The following is a 21,371-nucleotide window of genomic DNA, read 5'->3' as shown; positions in this document are numbered from 1 at the left end:
CAAAAGTGAAGGCCTTCTGGGAAATGATATATAATGAGTTAAAGAAGGTGTTTAAGTACACCTTTCCCAAGAAACCAGAGGCCTTTCTATTGGGCATTGTCGGCCAGAAGGTGTTAAAGAAGGATAGAACCTTTTTTATGTATGCAACTACAGCAGCAAGGATTCTCATTGCAAAATACTGGAAGACCCAAGATTTACCCACACTGGAAGAGTGGCAGACGCAATTGATGGACTACATGGAATTGGCCGAGATGACTGCCAGGATCCGAGATTTGGGAGAAGAAGCAATAGAGGAGGATTGGAAAAAATTTAAAGATTACTTACAAAAATTTTACAAGTTATATGAATGTTAAGAATTCGCATGATTAGGGAAATTCAGCTCCAGCAATAAGATTAAGGTATGAGAAACTAAGTTATATAAAGGAAGGACTAATGTTTAAAAGAATATTATATATGTTATTAGTGTAAATTGAAAATAAGTATTTTAAACGTAAACTACAAGTATTTGAAAGAACAAAAGAATGTACGAAATAAGGTTATAATTTGCTGAAAAATTTTATTGTAAAGAACGCACGGTGAGGGAAACGTGGGGAAGCCCGGTTGGTTATGAAAAAATGCTTTGAAAGGATGATTTTTTTTCTTTTTCTTTTTCTTTTCTGTTATTTTTTTGTATAACTGACTTTGTATTTCTATTTGGAAAAAAGGCAATAAAAAATATTTAAAAAAAAAAAAGAACTTACCGTATTTTTTGCTCTATAAGACTCACTTTTTCCCTCCTAAAAAGTAAGGGGAAATGTGTGTGCGTCTAATGGAGCGAATGCAGGCTGCGCAGCTATCCCAGAAGCCAGAACAGTAAGAGGGATCCCTGCTTTCGCTGCGCAGCGATCCCTCTTGCTGTTCTGGCTTCTGGGATTCAGAATATATTTTTTCTTGTTAATCCTCCTCCAAAAACTGGGTGCGTCTTATGGTCTGGTGCGTCTTATAGAGTGAAAAATTCTGTTCTGGAGGTCTGTTCTTAACCTGAAGCACCACTTTAGCTAATGGGGCCTCCTGCTGCTGCTGCGCTGCCGCTGCACAATTTCTGTTCTCATCCTGAAGCAAAGTTCTTAAGCCGAGGTACTATTTCTGGGTTAGCGGAGTCTGTAACCTGAAGCGTATGTAACCCAAGGTACCACTGTACACTGATCCAATGAAATGATTTTGGAGTCCTTATGGAGTGTTCAATTAAAAAATAACACCTCATGTAGCAGCAGCAGAAAAGTCCATTCTTGGGAATAAACAACAACAAGAAGCATCTTGCAACCCTTACAAGAAGTCTGTAAGGCAAGTCAGTATTATTATTTCCTAAATTCCAGATGGGAGGACTGAGGCTTAGGAGGGATTGCCTAAGACCAATTGAGTTCATGGGAGAGGTGGGATTCAAACCAGGGACTTACTGATTTATTGCTCAGTCTCTTAGCCCTGCATTTGGGATATTGTGTGTAGCGAGGGGTTGTCAATGTGACCCTCTTCAGATGTTCTTGGACCACAACTCGTATCATCCTTGATATGATAGAAGTCCAACAACATCTGGAGGTTCCTGTTGGCTGTCCCTGATTACGTCTATCAGGATTTCCCAAACTTGGGTCTCCAGCTGTTTTTGGACTATAGCTCCCATCATCCCCAGTTAGCAGGACCTGTGGTCAGGGATGATGGGAACTGTAGTCCCAAAACAACTGGAGCCTGAAGTTTGGGGAACCCTGATGTATACTATACACTGTATAGGGTCACCCTACGTTAATAGGTGTTCAGCCGTAAACGGTGTAGGAAAAAGAGAGCTAAAATAGTCAAAGGGGTGTTGCACCTTCCATATGAGCCAAATATCAAACCTTTAGAGCTTAAAAAAAATCATTATTTTTAAATGATATGGAGAGAGAAGACAATGCAGGTCTATAAAATATTGGAGAGAAAGTAGCTAGATTCCCCGACGTTCCTTGTTCTCATTACATTAGCATTAGAGGACAGCCAGTGAAAATTAGTTGGCAAAAAGTACTTCTTCAGGCAAGGCATACTTAGCATGGAATTCAGGGCCTCGAGATGCAGAGGTGGCTGCTGGCTTAGATGAGGTGGTCATTGCTAAAAAACCTCTTTGAATGTCAATTTCTGGGGGAGAAGCAATAGGTTTATTGCCATCATTCTCACTGCCTGAGGCATCCCAGAATCAGCTGGCTGGCCATTGTGGGAAACAATATGCTGCTCTAGAATAAGCCCTCAGTTTGTTGCTGCAGGGCTCTACTTCAGGAAAACACAGCTGTGGCTGGACGTCTGTGTCAGATGTTGGTGATTAGAGCTGACCACATACTACAGAATGTGGGTGGGTAGCATATGGTTATCCTGGTTGCTTAAAAATCCTCCTTCATTTTCTTACTTCGACTATAGGTTAGATGTTTGTTCGTTTTGTTGTCTTTTGTGGTTCATCACTTGTCTTTGGAAGACGCTCGGTTTCAATTTGCCTATTCGTTATGATAAACTAAAGGAAATCTTGCCGGGTGGTGGCTGCTCTTTGCTTCTTTTTACTGTTTGTGTACATGCACAAAGAGCAGTCATAACTGAGGCTTCCTGCAAAAAACTGTTACATGGATAAAATTATTTGCACGCCCACTGGTGCACATGCACTAACAGATACTTTCCCAGGGCCCCAGTAGCCACGTGGAAAGGATGCTGATGGAGGCAGTTCTGGGAAAGCAAAGCTTGACCCTGGCTTTCAGCAGGAGGACTGGAGGAGCAACAACATGGCCACAGTCTCCTCTTTGAGAACCCACATGTTTGCACTAAGCCATAGTTTGGTTTAACTTTACATGCAAACCAGCTCAATGGTTCACCTCTTTTCATATCGCCAAATCGTATGGATGAAGCTACAACCAGTGAAACCACACAGCACTCTCAGCTTTTACGAGCCCTCCTGCTACATTCTGAGTGAGATAGAATCGTAGAGTTGGACGGGACCACAAGGGTCATCTAGTCCATACCCTTGCAATTCAGGAATCTTTTGCCCAATGTGAGTCTCTAACCCACAACCCTGTTCTAAAGTGACCAGAGACCCAGTGTAGGGCCTTTTCAGTTATAGCACCCCACTTTGACACATGCTGGAAAGCTTCTCTGGTGCTGTCTGTGTAATATTTTCAGTCTTTTGCTATCTCTTAGCTTTAGTCTGGCATTGTTGTTTTTCTGGTGTTCATAGGAGTTGCTTTTGTTTTGTTTTATTGTGTTTTATTGATATTTTATTTACTTCAATATACAAGCTGTGATGGTGGTTGTTTTTAATATAAAACAAAGCCTATGAACTTTTGAAAGCGAACATGGCTGCCCTCTTGTTTATACAGTCATACCTCGGGTTGCAAACGTGATCCGTGCGGGAGGCACATTCGCAAGCTGCCGCAATTCAGCGCTTATGTGTGTGACATCATTTTGTGTTTTTTCGCATGCACGAGCGCTGAAACCCAAAAGTAACCCGTTCCGGTACTTCTGGGTTCGGCGCAGTCCTCGACTCGAAAATACGCAACCCTCAGCGTTCGTAACCCGAGGTATGACAGTATGGCGTATGCTCCTCTTAATGCTAAACAGCATTTTCTGTCCTTGCCATAAGGTAGGGTCCCTGTTGTTTATAAGAAAAGTAGGGAAGCAGTTGAGGATGAAGATAAACTGAAAAAGTCTTCATTGGGGCCTGTTCAGACTGCTGCCAAAAATACAAGGCGCAAAATCTCCCAATGTGAGTTTGAAGAGCTGGGGAAAGGGCCAAAGCTGCATAGTTGTAGGCAGAGGAGGATCTAGAATAGGTCCAAAATCCATTCTCTTGGCACATATAAACATAGAGTTTTACGGGTGCTTAGAATATTGGCAGGAGTTATTCTCCTATACACCAAACTCATGTTGTTTCAATTTTATAAAGCTTGTATTTATTTGTTCGCACCTGTGTCCTGTTTTCATAACAGGGAGGGGGTGAAAAACTGTACTGACACAGACTGCAAATTCTTCCCACTCTCCTGGGTTTCTTGTTGGAGTTGTATCTGAGCAGGGCTACTAAGTTAATACAGAATCACCTAGCTAACAAATCTGTTCACTAGTTTTCTTTTGACAAGCGAAAGGAGGAAACGAAACAGATTTTTCTCCCCAAGAAAGAAAACCCAGCAAGATAAAAGCCATAACAAATCAATACCATGAACAGTTCAGACTGAAACTCCCCATTGCAGAACTGTTGTGCCAGCAACATACAGTGGTACCTCCGCTTCAGGTTACAGACCCAGAAATAATACCTCGGGTTAAGAACTTTGCTTCAGGATGAAAACAGAAATCACGCAGCAGCGGGAGGCCCCATTAGCTAAAGTGGTAAGGTAAAGGGACCCCTGACCATTAGGTCCAGTCGTGGCCGACTCTGGGGTTGCGGCGCTCATCTCACTTTATTGGCCGAGGGAGCCGGCGTACAGCTTCCGGGTCATGTGGCCAGCATGACTAAGCTGCTTCTGGTGAACCAGAGCAGCACACGGAAACGCCATTTACCTTCCTGCCGGAGCGGTGCCTATTTATCTACTTGCACTTTGAGGTGCTTTCAAACTGCTAAGTTGACAGGAGCAGGGACTGAGGAACAGGAGCTCACCCCGTCGTGGGGATTCAAACCGCCGACCTTCTGATCAGCAAGTCCTAGGCTCTGTGGTTTAACCCACAGCGCCACCCGCATCCCTTAGCTAAAGTGGTACTTCAGGTTAAGAACAGTTTCAGGTTAAGAACGGACCTCCGGAATGAATTAAGTTCTTAACCCAAGGTACCACTGTACTATACAATAGTGAACAGAGTGAAAATAACACACTTTCACAGAAACAAGACTTTGGGGGATTATGACAAATGATGTGGCTGTGTAACCACTGTACAGTAAATGCATTTCTTCGCTGTTCCAACCAAATGCAGTTATACCTTGGAGGTCGAACGGAATCGGTTCTGGAAGCCCGTTCGACTTCCAAAACGTTTGGAAGCCGAAGGTCCTGTAGCCAATCGGAAGCCCTGTCAGACGTTCAGGTTCCAAAGAACGTCCACAAACCAGAACACTCACTTCCAGGTTTGCGGTGTTCAGGAGCCAAAACATCCGAGTAACAAGGCGTTTGGGATTCAAGGTACAACTGTATGGGGAACTACAAGGAAAGCTGAAAAGCAGTCACTTGAAGGGGCCCCTTACTGCTGTTCCCGCCCTTAGCATCACGTATGCCACTAGCCCTGCCCACTGGGCACCTATAACAACAACAACAACAAAAATAAATAAATAAATAATTTTTTATTTGTATCCTGCCTGCCCTCTTCGGCCGAGGCCGGGCTCAGAGCGGCTAACATCATAAAAACAACATGAAACATAACTTTAAAATATAATAATGATAATGATAATAATAATAATAATAATATCCCGCCCTCCCCAACCGAAGCCGGGCTCAGAGCGGCTAACATCAGATGTATAACACATTAACATAAAATCAGACAATCAATTAAAATACATCCTCAAATCAGATCAGGATCAGAATAAAATCCAATCAGATGGCAACCCGCAGATTAGGGTTGGGGACCTTAAATGCTCACCAGGTCCAACTGTTTGCAACCTACATCACAAAAGTAACATTCAACAATCATTAAAGGTAAAGGTAAAGGGACCCCTGACTATTAGGTCCAGTCGTGGCCGATTCTGGGGTTGCGGCGCTCATCTTGCTTTATTGGCCAAGGGAGCTGGCGTACAGCTTCCGGGTCATGTGGCCAGCAGGACTAAGCCGCTTCTGGCGAACCAGAGCAGCACACGGAAACGCCGTTTTCCTTCCCGCTGGAGCGGTACCTATTTATCTACTTGCACTTTGACGTGCTTTCGAACTGCTAGGTTGGCAGGAGCAGGGACCGAGCAATGGGAGCTCACTCCATCGCGGGGATTCGAACCCCCAACGTTCTAATTGGCAAGTCCTAGGCTCTGTGGTTTAACCCACAGCGCCACCCGCGTCCCTTCAACAATCATTAGGATAGTATAAAATATTAATAATACCAACATATAAAAGTTAAACAGAAATCCACTCAACAATTACAATAAATAATTTCTAAACTATAATCAATAAAACAATGGCAAGCCACAGTACATAAAATAATACAATACACATTGAGAAGCAGAGACTAGAGGGTGGGACAAGGCAAGTGGAAGGAGGCCTTGCCTGATGGAGTCTCTCCCCTCACAGTTCTTCCTCCAGGAACAGCTCTCTTATGAGTACTCCTAGGACTCCTCTGCATTTCCTTTCTCCCTGCATCTGCTCAGATATAGGCTTCCTCTGCACAGGCAGAAATCCATGCCAACAGATGGACATATGGGGGCTAAGCCCCACTCCTCAGTCACTGGGTAAAGCTCCTTCATGCAATTGATGTATGAATAAAGATAATTATTTGAGAGAAAATAATTCAATAAGACATCGTTCTGCTAACAGGAAAGCTATTTAGTAAAAGGGGTGCCAAAAAAACCTGTTGCAAAAATACAGTACTGGAAATAACCCAGAGCAGAGGAGACCCGTTTTAAGCATTAATGGAATAGAGAAATGGGGCATGATATGTCTGTCCAAAAATGGAAACTAATATTCTAGCAGAAGATGAATTTCCATCGCGTTTAAATTTAAAAGTGCTTCCATATAACATTCTTTATACAATGCTATAGAAACAAAGTAGAATCCACAAAGTTAATGCATTTATTTATTGGGAATGGGCCGTGCATATAATTTGTGTTGCGCTTATATGGTGGAATTGTCTAAAGATGAGCAAAGTGCTTATAGAAGAATCAGCTGGACAAAGGCTTCAAAAAGGAACAAAAATAATCTTGGTAAGTATTAGGTAAGCTATAAATGCCAAAGAGTGTTTTTGATGAGCTTAATGGTAGCAACCACAATCACCTGTGCCAGAAATTGGAAAAGTGAGTTCAGTTGCAGAATTAAAGGAGAAGATGGCCCAGGGTTTGGTAGGTTATCGAAAACTAACTTTCATAGCATTGGTTGAAAAATTGTAATGTATTAGAAATACGGTGAAATGTAGTCAACACTTCTCAGCATTTGGAATGAAATATATTTTATGACAATTTCATGGTAAATATCTTAATTCAAAAACAACTAAAGCTATTGAACAAAGGAGGCTGCTTTGTACCCAGTCTCATTATTATTGTTAGTACAGTGGTGCCTCAGGTTACATACACTTCAGGTTACAGACTCTGCTAACCCAGAAATAGTACCTCGGGTTAAGAACTTTGCTTCAGGATGAGAACAGAAATCGTGCTTCGGCGGCAGCAGGAGGCCCCATTAGCTAAAGCGGTGCTTCAGGTTAAGAACAGACCTCCGGAACGAATTAAATACTTAACCCGAGGTACCACTGTATTGTTCACAATGATTGGCTGATGCACTTCTATGGGGAGGGAATTCCTGAGCAGCTGTCACAGAGAATGCTGTCTCCTGGGCTGCCAACCTTCAACTTCTGAAAGCTGTGGAACTCCCAAGAGTAGCCCCTCTGCTGATTTAGCACCTTGCAGTGTGCAGGATCAGTCTCTAAGAGACAAGCCTAGCCAGTAATAGAAGCTCCCCTCACTCTTCTGGGTATGTGGTTCCTTCCATAGCACAGAGGGGACTAGATGGAGTCTTAGTCTTGCCTGTGGAAGGAGTCCTAGCAGCTGTGCTGGGTTTGCCGTTCACAGATAGATGCCGCTGTAGAAGTTCCCATGACTCCTCTTATTCCTGGTTTTAGGGCAGACTCGGTGCTAGGCTTCTTCCTGCAATGAGTCGCCTTCCCAAACTCACGGGATACTACAACCCAAGAGGGCCTGTAGGGAGAGAGGTGGTCTTCATAACTACAGTCATACCTCGGGTTGAAGTAGCTTCAGGTTGAGTGTTTTCAGGTTGTGCTCTGCGGCGATCTGGAAGTAACGGAGCGTGTTACTTCCGGGTTTTGCCTCTCGCGCATGCGCAGACGCTCAAAATGATGTCATGTGCAGATGTGGGTTGCGTTCGCTTCAGGATGAGAACGGGGCTCCGGAACAGATCCCGTTCGCATCCAGAGGTACCACTGTACAGGCATAACATTATTTCTAACTGGTTGCAATGGAACAAGCAACACTTAGCCACCCTTGCTTTATATAACATATTTTATATGATTCCTCCCCCCCTCCCCGTTTGCTAATTTTTGCTGTGCGGATGACTTCTTTATTATTTCCTGTTTCAGTGACCTTGAATAAGAATTTAAAAAGAATAAAGTAAACACAAGCAATGTAGTCTTGCTGGTGCTTGCAGATCTTTTGTTATTTGCCTGGAAAATTAACCATTGTCTTATGTTAGGTGCTTCTCATTAAATTGGTGGCGATAACAGCTATATCTCCTATCTACCCTATTTTTAGGTGTTCGAAATCTTATTTTCCTTTAAAGCAACTTTTCTTCCTGTTTATTATAGTTCTTGAATGGAAACCCCTGTGTTCATTCCTTTCTCCCAAATATGACATAAAACTGTGGAACGAATGTTTTAGAATTTGCTCCGTCCTTGAGGAAATAATTTGTAAAGGGTAATTTTCGTGTTGACCCCCCAGAAACAGGGCAAAAGCAGAAACAAAAGAGAAGAGATTATATATCATGTCTGAAAACTTGGCATATGCTGAAAGATAAGTTTGCCCTCTGGGCAGTTTTTTTTTTAATGGAAGAACAAAGAGTGTCCAAAGAAAACATAAGCTCCCTGATTTACTCAGTTCTAAGATTTTGAAGATATCATTATATGGAAAGTATGCTGGTGCGTTCCAGCTGCTAGTGTCGAGAGATATACATATTCCCCTGCATTTTGTGGTGTTAAGCTCAGGGTTTTAACTGAAAATGGACTAATTAGATCAAATAGGTATCACTTTGTGTCTTGTTTTTTTACAATATGAACGTGTTCTTCTTTGTTTATTTGAAACTCACTTTCATAGGACCTCTTTCCCTCATCCAAGGCATGAGTTACTTTCAGCCAACTATGTGCGAAATCCTTATTTTGTAAAGCAGCCGACACACATCCATGCCCAACACATATTTTATCTCTCTAAATCAGGCATAGGAAAACTCAGCCCTACAATTCCCATCATCTCTGGCCACTGGTCCTGTTAGCTAGGGATGATGGGAGTTGTAGTCCCAAAACATCTGGAGGGCTCAGTTTGCCTATGCCTGCTCTAAATGCTTCAGTATTCAAGTTTGTGAAATGATGGGTTGTTGCGGTTGCTGAACTCTTCACAAAATGCATCACTGTGCACCAACATGTTGTGTGGGGTGTTGTTGCAATTGTAGACAAGTGGTCATATAGATAGACGTGGACAGAATTTCCATAGGTTTCATTCGGCTCACTCTAGATTATTTAAACCAGAATTATGTAAACTTTTTCAGATACGAGAAGTATTAAGATTGTCTAATTTTTTTGCTCGAGGGGCCATATGTGAACTATTCTAGTCACAGAACTATGTGCAATGTTTTTATCTCCTTGCATTTATTATGCAAGTGTGAGTATATTTACATCCATTTTAAAGCAAGAGACCTTGAAGACTCTTTCTCAACACACTGAACTTTCCAAAGCTCAGTAGGTATTTGGAGAGGGAAATGCTGTTTTAGTAGCAGTAAACAAAGGCATTCTTCAGTTGACAGCTGCTGTGATTAACTAATTATCATCAAGTGTTTAACTAATTATCAGTAGTGTTGGCTAGGCTTTATTGTGATTCAACACTGGAGCAATTAATTATTTTATACCACCTGAGCAAAGTGACATTTGTTCATGTTACCATAAAAGGTAACAGGCTTTCAGTTTTATTCAGGCTGAGTGTTAAATTCTTGCTGAAATTTGATTGCAGTCAAACCTCGGGTTACAGCCGCTTCAGGTTGCCTTTTTTTGGGTTGCGGACTGCTGAAACCCGGAAGTACCAGAACGGGCAGTCGCGCATGCGCAGAAGCGCTAAATTGCACTTTGCGCATGCACAGAAGCACCGAATCGCAACCAGTGCGTGCACAGAAGTGGCGCTGCGGGTTGCAAATGTGAATCCTGCACTGATCACATTCGCAACCCAAGTGTCCACTGTATTTGTTTACAAAACAGGCTTCATTTTCTTTGAAGAATACTCTTTTGATTAGAGCAAGGCGGATTGAGAAATATATACATATAGCAAAGTTGGTAGCAAAGTTTTTTGTTTTAAGATCATTGAAATGCTGACCTGAAATGATAATCTCTATACTAACGAGTCTAATTTGTTTCATCAACAGGGACCTGCGGTTTAATAGGATTAAAGAAATCCAGCCTGGTGCATTTAGACGGCTTAAGAATCTGAACACCTTGTAAGTTTTATCCCTCATAAAACCTACTTTCCTTTTGTAAACAGTTTAACAATTTATTATAATATTTACAGCTGGGGTGGGGAACCTGTGGCCCCCCAGATACTACTAGACTCCCATCAAAAAGTTGATACACCCAGTTAGAAATTTCAATAGAAGCCAAATTGGTTGGTGTTACCTTGTGACTGGACACAAAAAGCCATTCCAGCCTTCAGGTGGTAGAAAGTCAGTCATCTTCTAGTTTTAAGATTGTGTTCTGGAACAGTAAATTCAGTATTCTCAAGCTGAACACACACACACACACACACACACACACTGGGCGGTAGGGAGAGAGAGAGAGCACACAAAGGACATCATGCTGGTCCTTAAGAAAAAAATCCACAATCTATAAGCAGGCAATACCTTGATTAGGTTCAACAACACCAACAAAAATAAACTAAACATTTGGACAAACTCCCTGACAGTATGAGCTGTTTGACATTCAACACACTACCTCACAAGGTGCTTGGCTATCCTTTAATAGAGGCTGTTAAGTAAATGCTGGATTGCAACCCAAGAGAGATGCTGTTTTAGTTTAGTGAATCCTTGCATTGGCAGCAGATTGGAATAGAATATATTCGAAGTTTCTTCCAATCGTGTGATTCCATGAAAATGTCACACAGTAGTGAGTAAGCTGTCAGTTGCCTGCTTCGGTCTGGTTTGTAGGAGAACTTCTTAAATTTATTTCAAATTGCTGAATGTTATTGCAGTGCATGATTATGAACGGTCTTTTCCTTTCTCAGTAATTTAAACAGCTGTCTCAGTTGAACAGACAGTTTAGAAAGATTTTGAAAAGGATAATGAAATTAAACTAGCAGTTGTAAGAAATCACTTTAAGCTCGTTTTGATTTTGTTTCTGTGTGGTGCAGTTGCAATTTCTCAGAAAAATGTACTCTGAGGGAGGAAAAAAAGTAAACAACTATTTTCATCTATTTTCTAGACTTCTGAACAACAATCACATTAAAAGAATACCTACTGGAGCATTTGAAGACCTTGAAAATCTAAAATATCTGTAAGTTGAAATGCTTTTATAAAGAAAGTAGGTACGATGTATGTGTTGCACAGTATGGAAAAAATGCTATTTTTTCATCTCTATTGTGTTTAGAAAGTTGATAGGATTATGAAAATGATAGCAGTGTCTGTGCTACTTATTTCACTTCATCCAGGACTAACTATTAAACACCTCACTTTATTAGTATTAAGAAACAATTGCTATGAACTTCAAAAATATATTTTACACATAGAATTTTCAGTGCACCATAACAGCGCAAGACACACCACACCAACCAACAGGTGTTAAGAAAGTACTTAATTTTAATGTTAGTGTGGCTATCGCAGCATCACATACCATGTCATTGTGCTGGCATCTGCATGTGCATTTTAAAGCTTTATGGTGTTTCAGTCAGTTGTGTGTAAGAGATGCAAAGTCTCCATTTGTGGCATGATTATAAGTAAGAAATCTAGATTATTGTAGTGTTCCTGGAATACCAAAGAAGCGTGGGGATCTTCAATTTTTTTCAGTGTGAATGCTAAATTTTATGTCCTGTAAAGTGTTGCCTGATTCAAGCTGATAACTTTATGGTTCGGTATGTATTTTTCTTAGCCAACATGTTTCAGCCTTGGGTGAGATTTGTCTTCCCATTGTGAGTAGTTGTGAGAAAATACCAGGTTACACAGAATTCCATTTGAGGATTGTTGACAAGTTGTGGAGTCTTACTTTCCATATTTTGTGTGTGTGCTTTAGCCTCCATTTGGGGGGTTGTTGTTTTGTTTTGGGTTTTGGGTTTTTGTGTGAGTTTGGGGTTAGAAATCTGCATCAACCATGGTGTATCTTCATACAGACAATATTGTCAGAGCATATGTAAAAATCAGAGTTTCACAACAATTTGCATGCTAAATAGAGACCCAGATATATGCTAATAGAATCTTTGTTAAACTATTACAAAATATAAGCAAAATTGAAAATGTCAGAAGCGCATATGAAATCCTTAATAACAATTAATACTGTGGACCACCAACTACTTAGCACCTGTAAAAATTATCTTTCGGTGATGAATCTTTCAAATTCAGGCAAGTGTTGAGCAGTCCTAATTCCTTAAGAAAAGAATTGGGTTGAATTGTGTATTTTTAGAATTGTGTATTATTTAGAAGACATCTGAAAGGCAGCCCTGTTTAGGGAAGCTTTTAATGTTTGATAGACTATTGTACTTTAATATTTTGTTGGAAGCAGCCCAGAGTGGCTGGGGAAACCCAGGCAGATGGGTGGGGTATAAATTTATTATTATTATTATTATTATTATTATTATTATTATTATTTATTTTGTTTTGTTTTATTTTATTTTATTTTATTTTATTTTATTTTATTTTATTTTATTTTATTTTATTTTATTTATTTTTATTTTTATTTTTATTTTTATTTTTATTTTTATTTTTATTATACATGTGTTAAAGCACTTTGGTTTATACAGTTGCACAGCAGAGAGATACCTTGAAGCATTTTCTTAAATATAATACACACGATAGTATTGTGAATATTCATAATTCACAAATACATTACTAACATCTGCACTGAAGAGAACAGTAGGTGTAAATGTGATGACCAAAAAAATCCAACAAATTATGATATCAGAAAGAATTTGACAGATTCTAATTCTTTCAATAGTGTGTGCAGTACTGATAAACCAGCATTGTGAATAGAAGTCAAAGCAGGAAAGGGCTCATAATGAGGCTATAGAGTAGGACTAGGGAACTTGCACCTGGGAAACTGTATGCGGCCCTTGGAGGCTTCACATCTGGGGCTTCTCCTCCTTGTCCTAATTTCCTCCTAGTCTTCTGGAGGAATTGCAGCTGCTGACACCCACCCCAGATCCAGGACCCCGATGTGAGTGTAGAAGCGTAAACTTTTTCCCTGCACTGCAGTCCCAGTCCAGACTGGGCCTGCCGCATCTGCGATTTGCATTGCCCAAATAATAATAATAATAATAATAATAATTTATTTATACCCCGCCCATCTGGCTGAGTTTCCCCAGCCACTCTGGGCAGCTCCCAATCGAGTGTTAAAAACAATACAGCATTAAATATTAAAAACTTCCCTAAACAGGGCTGCCTTCAGATGTCTTTTAAAAAGAAGATAGCTGCTTATTTCCTTCACCTCTGAAGGGAGGGCGTTCCACAGGGCAGGCGCCACTACCGAGAAGGCCCTCGGCGCTGGATCTGTGTCCGGGCTGAACGATGGGGGTGGAGACGCTCCTTCAGGTATACAGGACCGAGGCCGTTTAGGGCTTTAAAAGTCAGCACCAACACTTTGAATTGTGCTCGGAAATGTACTGGGAGCCAATGCAGATCTCTCAGGACCGGTGTTATGTGGTCACGGCGGCCACTCCCAGTCACCAGTCTAGCTGCCGCATTCTGAATTAATTGCAGTTTCCGGGTCACCTTCAAAGGTAGCCCCACGTAGAGCGCATTGCAGTAGTCCAAGCGGGAGATAACTAGAGCATGCACCACTCTGGCAAGACAGTCCGCAGGCAGGTAGGGTCTCAGCCTACCCAGATGGAACTGGTAGACAGCCGCCCTGGACACACAGAATTAACCTGCGCCTCCATGGACAGCTGTGAGTCCAAAATGACCCCCAGGCTGCACAGCTGGTCCTTCAGGGGCACAGTTACCCCATTCAGGACCAGGGAATCCCCCACACCCACCCGCCCCCTGTCCCCACCAAAACAGTACTTCAGTCTTATCAGGATTCAACCTCAATCTATTATTTTGATGGGAAACTTTTTTTGGCAACACGGATTTCTGTTTCTGGGGGGCCACGGGATCACAAGGGGGGGGAGCAAAGACAGAGCCCCTTAATGTCTCCTAGGGGTGCCCTGGTCCAGTTTGGGCCCCTGGCACTTGCAGTTTGCAACACACACACACACACGTGCACACACAAGCTGCGGATATGGGAGGCCTGATCCAGATCCAGAACACAGTGAGGGGCAAAGGCCTAAAGTCCCTTCTACCTCTATGTCGGGGGCTTGATCCAGAGAGCGTTTTCCTGATGGTTGGCATTTGTATTGTGGTGGGGGAGGAACTCCCATTGAAATCAATGGGAGGTTTTGCTCTAATGCAGGTTGTAGTGAAGGCTGTGTTTGTGTATGGATGACTGAATGGATAGATGTACATATCTGTGTCTGTGAAGAAGAATAAATGGTGGCAGGTGGGTGGAGAGATGAGCAGTGTGTGTTTATGTGAGTGTGACTGGATAGATGGGAGTCAGGTGTGTATGAGAGTTTGGGTGACCATACCCACCTCCCACCTCCCCCTTATACAACAATAAGTCACATTTAATGAAATAGCTGAAATCTGCAAGCTGAAATTATTGCATTCCTGGTTATTTATGGCAAGAATGGGGAACCTCCCATTGAGGACTACATTCCTTTACAAATAGTGGGTTGCAAGCTACTTGTGGGAAATTGTTAAATAACGTAATTTGTCTACTGGAGGTATAAATCAAAAGAAACAGACCATGTACGTTCCTCGTAGTGTTGTAAGAACATTCCAATGTTTTAGTACAGGGGTGGCCAACTCCCAAGAGACTGTGATCTACTCACAGAATTAAAAACTGCCAGTGATCTACCGATCTACCACCTTTCTGGGGATGCAGGGCAAAGTTGTTGAGCTTTTCTTAGGGGTGGGACCAGAAAGGGACCTGGCAATCGACCGCAATCTACCAAAACCTCCCGGGGGTCTACCAGTATATTGCGATCTAACTGTTGGACATCCCTGTTTTAGTAGATGGGGAAAGAAATTATGTATTGTGTTCTTAGGCACAAGGTACCTTTGACACCCTGATTACTCTTCTTGAATGGTAGCAGTTCTGTGAAACAAGAAATATTTGTGTATTAATATACTCATAGCACCCATAATGTTGCTAGTTAAATATTAGAAGAACGGTGAACTGGCAGAGGTTTGGCTTCCTCTGTGAAATAACAAAGAAACTAGTACAAATAGGATTATCGTACCGGTCAGTTGACTGCCTGTTATTTGACCCTGGTCAATTATCCAATGAAGCTAAGGTTGCAACTGTGAAGACGGCAGTTTATACTCCCCCCCCAGCCCTGTGGCAGTCAGTGTCAGATCTAGAAACAGAGGGTAGTTTCTCCTGCGGGTTACTGTCCATAAGATATCCATAAGCAGTTATTAGTGACAAAGATCATTGCATAGGACTAGCCATCGCTTTGTTTTCCTTGCTATGACCTAACTGACCTGTAAAATTTGTTTGATTGATAGAACTTGAAAACACTAGGAAACATGTAGCTGTTGAAAGGCCTAAGGACACAGCTGAACGACTCAAGGTTCTGTTGCAAATGAGACTTTTAAAGTTCTGTGATCAGGAAATTTAAAATCTTTTTGATTGTTGAACTGATAGTGACCCAACTCATAGGGCTGTTCTTATCACAAGTAAGATAAAGTATGTTGCTAATTTAGTATGTTATAGAAATGATAAAGTGCAATTTTTCTAGAAAAAGAAGTGCCAGAAATCATCATGAATGCCTCCCTTTTTCTCTTATAATGGTAATGGCACCCACCTGAGATGTGCTGGAACTGAGTTCCATTGAGTTCCAGCTGAAAAAAAAAGCCCTGGCTAGGGCTTTATGCATGGTAACTGTTCTCTCTTGAGCAATATCCTGAAGAGTACAGAGACAAGACAAGGCTTTGGTGGTACCCTGGACAGCTCTGTGAAGGGCTCAGCCTGGAGACTCCATAAGAACAGAACTCAGGTGTTGGTTCAGCAGCTGTCATTCTTAGATGGAGGCTTAAATAGGAGCTACTGCTGTATCCCAGTTGCCTGAAGAGAAAAGCCCCTTCAGTTAAATGCTTAATTAACTATCTTAAGACAGTTACAGATGGGTAGCCGTGTTGGTCTGCCATAGTCGAGATAAAAAAATTCCTTCCTGTAGCACCTTAAAGACCAACTAAGTTAGTTCTTGGTATAAGCTTTCGTGTGCATGCACACTTCTTCAGATACACTTAAGACAGAAGATATCTTAAGATATCTTAAGACAGAAGCATTTTAATAACCTGCCTAAGAGAAGAGGGAGATTGAAAAATACATGCTGTGCCCCACCCCCAAAGCACACTGTGAGTGTATTGAAAGTGTTCAAGAAGCAAGACACAAGCTTAACAAAAACTTTCATTTCTGGAAAGTACAGTTTAGTGGACTGGTATGTAAGATGGCATGCAGCTTTTATGTAGTTTTATGCATTCTCTGTGTGGGTGTGAGAATCGTTCTCTGGTGTCTGAACAATGGCTCAAGTTAACATATGAAGGGGAAGTCTCAGTCATGCTGTCCTCTTTTCTGTGATTGGAGTGACATTTTTTAACCTGCCAGTTTCCATCTTATGTCTGTGGCTATTTAGCAAGAGGTTTGCACACATCCCTGTGATGTAAGTCTATTACAAATTAGGGTGCTTGGATGCAAAAGAGGATCGGGTTGCTACACCTTTATTTGTTGTGTAGAACAATAAGTTTTAGCAGGTGTAGCTGCTGAAATCTCTTCTACACAACTCTCAAAGGTGCAGGAGCTTTGCTTTTTAAAATCTTTTCGAAATTAATCATTAAATAAGAGGTCTCTGTACCAGCAAATTTGTTAGTGATCTTATAAAATTCCTCCCCAGTAACATTTACCTTGTTTTGTGGCTTTTGAGAGTTTTAAGGGCTAAATTAACTAAAGTCTGATGGACCAGCGTTTCATACATTTGGTTTGTATATTCATTTGGCTATAATTTTTGATCTGCTAATGTTTTTGTGAGAATGGAGCAATGATCCTTTGGCTGGGATGAAGCACTTTCTGATAATTGAATATCAGTAGAAACATTACTGAACTAGAATTGCGATAATAGTTTATCTCAGTCCAGTAAAAATAAAAAAATACTTCTCCAATAATTCCATGCATTCTAGCTTCACTCAAGACTTCTGTGGTCCTATAGAGAAGAAGACAGTTGCTGTATTTCATGCCTTTAAAGATGCTCCACAGATCTGCCAATTGAATTCTGTGGAGATACATTTCCAGAAGAGCAAAAAGAACCAAAATCTATTTGGTGTGTCATCATAAATCCTGCGCAAAATCTTATTTGGCTTCCAGAGACCATGGCAGGCAGATGCTCAAGTTAAAAAGAAAAGAAAAGTGTTTTTGGTGTGCATACATGTCTTGTTTTGTTGCTTTCTAATATGTATTTGGAAAACTGTCCTCACGTGTCGCCTTAATTCCATCCCACATTAATGTAGCTCTCGTTTGTGTATACTAATATTACTGATTGTTTCTTGTTTCAGCTATTTGTACAAGAATGAAATCCAGTCAATTGACAGGCAAGCATTTAAAGGACTTGCCTCTCTAGAACAACTGTAAGTGCCTTTTCTCTTCTGTGCTGTCATCTGCTTGGTTGCCTCAGAGAAAAAGTGCACGTTTTTGGTCGACATTTCTTGCCTGCATGCCTTGCATGTCTGCACGGAATGGGTTTCTAGTCCAACGTGGTTGCAATTAGTGGTACGCAGAAAACGTGTCTGTCAAATTCATTCTGTCTGTGTTCATATTGTATTTGTGATTTACATCTCAAGGCTATCCGTTCACTTTATAATGACTTAACGTGAGCAGACTCAAGTATAGCAACAAGAATTAAAACATGTATTAGGATCCAGTTCTTCTGTTTCTTACAAATACTTTACAGTTTTGAATTTCGTGGAATTAACTTATGATTGCCTCAATGTAACCAGGTAGAATTTATGTTCTGATTTTTCCCCAGCCTATACTTTTTGCAATTAAAGTATTTTTAATTTTGGTATGCTTTTGGCTCATCAAACCAGGATGGATTTGATTTAAATCAAATCGATTTAAATCACTAGTCAGTAAGACTTAATTTAAATCACTAGTCAGTAAGGCTTGATTTAAATCTTTTTTTTTTAACAGAAAGACTCATTCTTGCTGGTATAATCTTAATATTTACAACCAGATGAAGGTTTCATTTTTGGAGTAATAAATTATCAGAGTAGTTTTTACACTTATATCAAAAATTACTGATTTGGTTATAGTATTAGAAATACATAGACAGATAATTATGAAATTATTGTGAGGTTTAATAAGTTAACAGTTTATATTTGGACAACTTTTCTGCTGTACTTTATTTGAAGGAGAAAAATAATCATTTCCTTAACAACAATTTAAGCAATTTATTTAAAACAATAACATTATAGCATATGTATCCATGTTTGTTAACTGATGTGGTTAAACGTGTTGCTGTTGTTTTTAAAAAAACAGACTGAGTTTTAGCACACTTGAAAAACTTAAAACAAATTCTTATTTGCTGATGAATAGCCTTTGGACTATAATGTAACTTAAATAGAAAACTATCTTTAGAAAGGTTTTTCCTCCAGAAGCATTTTATTTTAAAAATCCAATTTAAATTTTTTGAAATACTGGTTTAAATAATAAAAAAAAACTTTAAAAAAATCATTGATTTTTATCCACCCTGCATCAAACAGAGGAAAATTCAAAATATAGAAAAATGTGGCTGGGGAACACACCCTGTAACCTACAGAAAACTAAACTCCTTATGGATTTCAACGGGACAAGAGTACATTTTGGCTGTGGGTGTGTGAAATCGCAATAGTCCTTAGTGCTGTGATAGATTCAGTTATAGATTTAACTACGTACAGTATGTTTGATGAGCTTCCATCAGTCCCAGGCAGCATGGCCAATGGTCAAGGATGTTGGGCGCCGCAATGCAATGATCTGTAGAAAGCCACAAGTTGCCCATCCCTGCCACAGCATTTTAAACGTCAGTTGTGCAGTACACGACAACATGATTCTGCTATATTAGTATCCCATCAGATATAGCTGAATTTCTGCAGAATAACTCATGAAGAATTGTTGGGTGTGGTAGTTGAATATTTTGTCAGTGTGTATTTATTTGTTTGTATGAATGCCTAATGCCATATTTTTGTTCTTATTTTTATGTATTTTGAAGGGGTGGTATAGAAATCTATTAAATAAATGAATAAAATATGCTTTTAAATGACATTTTAGTGGTGGTTAAAGTAAGAAAGTCAAGCTGTAATGGTCTTTATCACATTGATTTAATCTTCCAACTCAGATCCCATTGACTTAAATCAATATAAGTCAGTGCATGAGTCTATGCACAGGAAGGAAGGAAGGAAGGAAGGAAGGAAATTGACTTGCTGGATCAGACCAAGGGTCAATGTAGCCTGCCAAAACCTCTGGGAATCTTGTCAGCAAGATGTGTTGGAAGTAGCCTCCCCATTTGCCTATTCATCTTTAAATCAGAAGGATACTTCTTTTGATTATAAGGGTTCCAGTTTAGCTATCATAGATGGTCATCATCCATAGATATATTCTCCATGAATTTCAAATGAAGCCGATTTGACAAAATTGTTGTCTGAGGTGGATTTTAATATATTAACTTTTCTTTAACACACACACATCAGTTTTCATATTCGCCATACTCCTGTGGTGTTGATGCAGCACTAAGGTTTTCAGAAGGTGCTTAAGCTTTTCTGTAACTTGGTGATGAAATTTGATGCAGCAGTTTGATGTATGGTTGCAAGCATGATGTAGAGTTACACACAGACATTCATTTAAGAAGTGACATCAGACCATCATTCCCATTTCCTAAGCACTTCTGTTGTGACATCAGTGGGATCCCAGATGCTAACTACCTATATCAATAGTGTTGTACCCAATTGTGAAGTACAGAACAGCGTACGATTTTGTTACTCCAAGTAGAACCACACACCTTTCTTTTTTTATTTTGAACTTTTTCGGTTTTAAGGTGCATGATGATGCTTTCAAAAATTGCATGCTTTCACTGTCATATATATCAGGTGGAGGTACATTTTAATGGGCGGAAGCATTGCTCTGTAGATTCTGCCTGTTCTTCTGCAAAATGATTCTTCACTGTACAAAAAATGATGTAAATTTTATTGTTCTCTGTTATTGCAACATATCCTTGGTTCGTTACTGGTAGAATATTAATCACAGAATAACACATTTGCTCACAATAGCTGTGTCCAGTGGTGTAGTGTGGGCGGGAGTCACGAGAGCAATTGCCATGGGTGCAAAATTCTTAGGGTGCAATATTTCAAAAGAAAGTAGTAGTAAAATATAAACAAAATAGCTTAAAAGGCTTACAGATGTTTTCAAACAGCTGTCGTTACTTCTGGGTGTGTTTTTGTGTAACTTTGAAGGTTGAGAATATGACTAGTAGAATGTTCTGCCTTTTCCGTACTTGTAAGGACAACATTCCTACGCTAGTCATTAGTATAAACAGAGAAGCTACTCTTAATCCCAGTCTTTTTACCAAATATCATTTAAATGACGGTGCTGGAAATGGATGTAGGTACTACTCTGTTCTAGAGCTCACCGAAACAGGAATGAAGAAGCATGTAATGTGAAATTGAACTGCATGCCGTAGCTCATATTGGACGTAAACAGTTATTTCCTGTATCAGTGTTTTGTAAAAGGTTAAAATGGCCCTACTTGTGTATCCCAGGCACTGCTGTGGCACATGATCATAAGTGGGTCTGCTGCATGTGTGCATAATGACAGCATTTTTTTTTTAGGTTTAAATTTGAGCTGAAAGTTTCTCATTGGAGAACAAATGTAGAATTGTATTTCTTAACTATTTCATGTAAGCAATGTATGCTGAGGTAAGTGGTAGTTTGTTTACAGGAGAAAGATGTCTGCCGTACATAAAGCATATGTTATATTTCGTGGATGGAAACATTAATCACAAAGCAATCATCTTTTTTTTCTTTTTCTTTCATTCTGATTTGAGGGCCAGTAAGTTCATGAATCAGTTAAGAGCTCACGTCCAAACATTATCCTTTAATATAATGTTATTCATAGGTTTGTTCTGAAATGTTCTGAATCTCCTGGTGATTGATATATAGTGATCCTACCTGATAATTTGTACTGCA

General features: G+C 40.2%; 1 protein-coding gene across 2 annotated transcripts in view; it reads left to right on the top strand.

Annotated features, from left to right (window-relative positions):
- Window positions 1-21,371, top strand: part of PXDN (peroxidasin) — an 83,317-nt gene that overhangs the window by 19,015 nt on the left and 42,931 nt on the right. Inside the window, exons 2-4 of one of the 2 annotated variants that reach the window (XM_080998926.1) lie at window positions 10,287-10,358; window positions 11,335-11,406; window positions 17,712-17,783. In XM_080998926.1, the coding sequence (XP_080855052.1) occupies window positions 10,287-10,358; window positions 11,335-11,406; window positions 17,712-17,783 (216 nt within the window). The remainder of the gene's footprint in view (window positions 1-10,286; window positions 10,359-11,334; window positions 11,407-17,711; window positions 17,784-21,371) is intronic. The other variant, XM_080998927.1, reaches the window with a different exon arrangement.

This window comes from Podarcis pityusensis (genome assembly GCF_964106645.2).
Source record: "Podarcis pityusensis genome assembly, chromosome: 3".
Taxonomy (NCBI): domain Eukaryota; kingdom Metazoa; phylum Chordata; class Lepidosauria; order Squamata; family Lacertidae; genus Podarcis; species Podarcis pityusensis.
The sequence above is the reverse complement of the archived record's forward strand: the minus strand, read 5'-3'. Positions and strand labels throughout refer to the sequence as shown.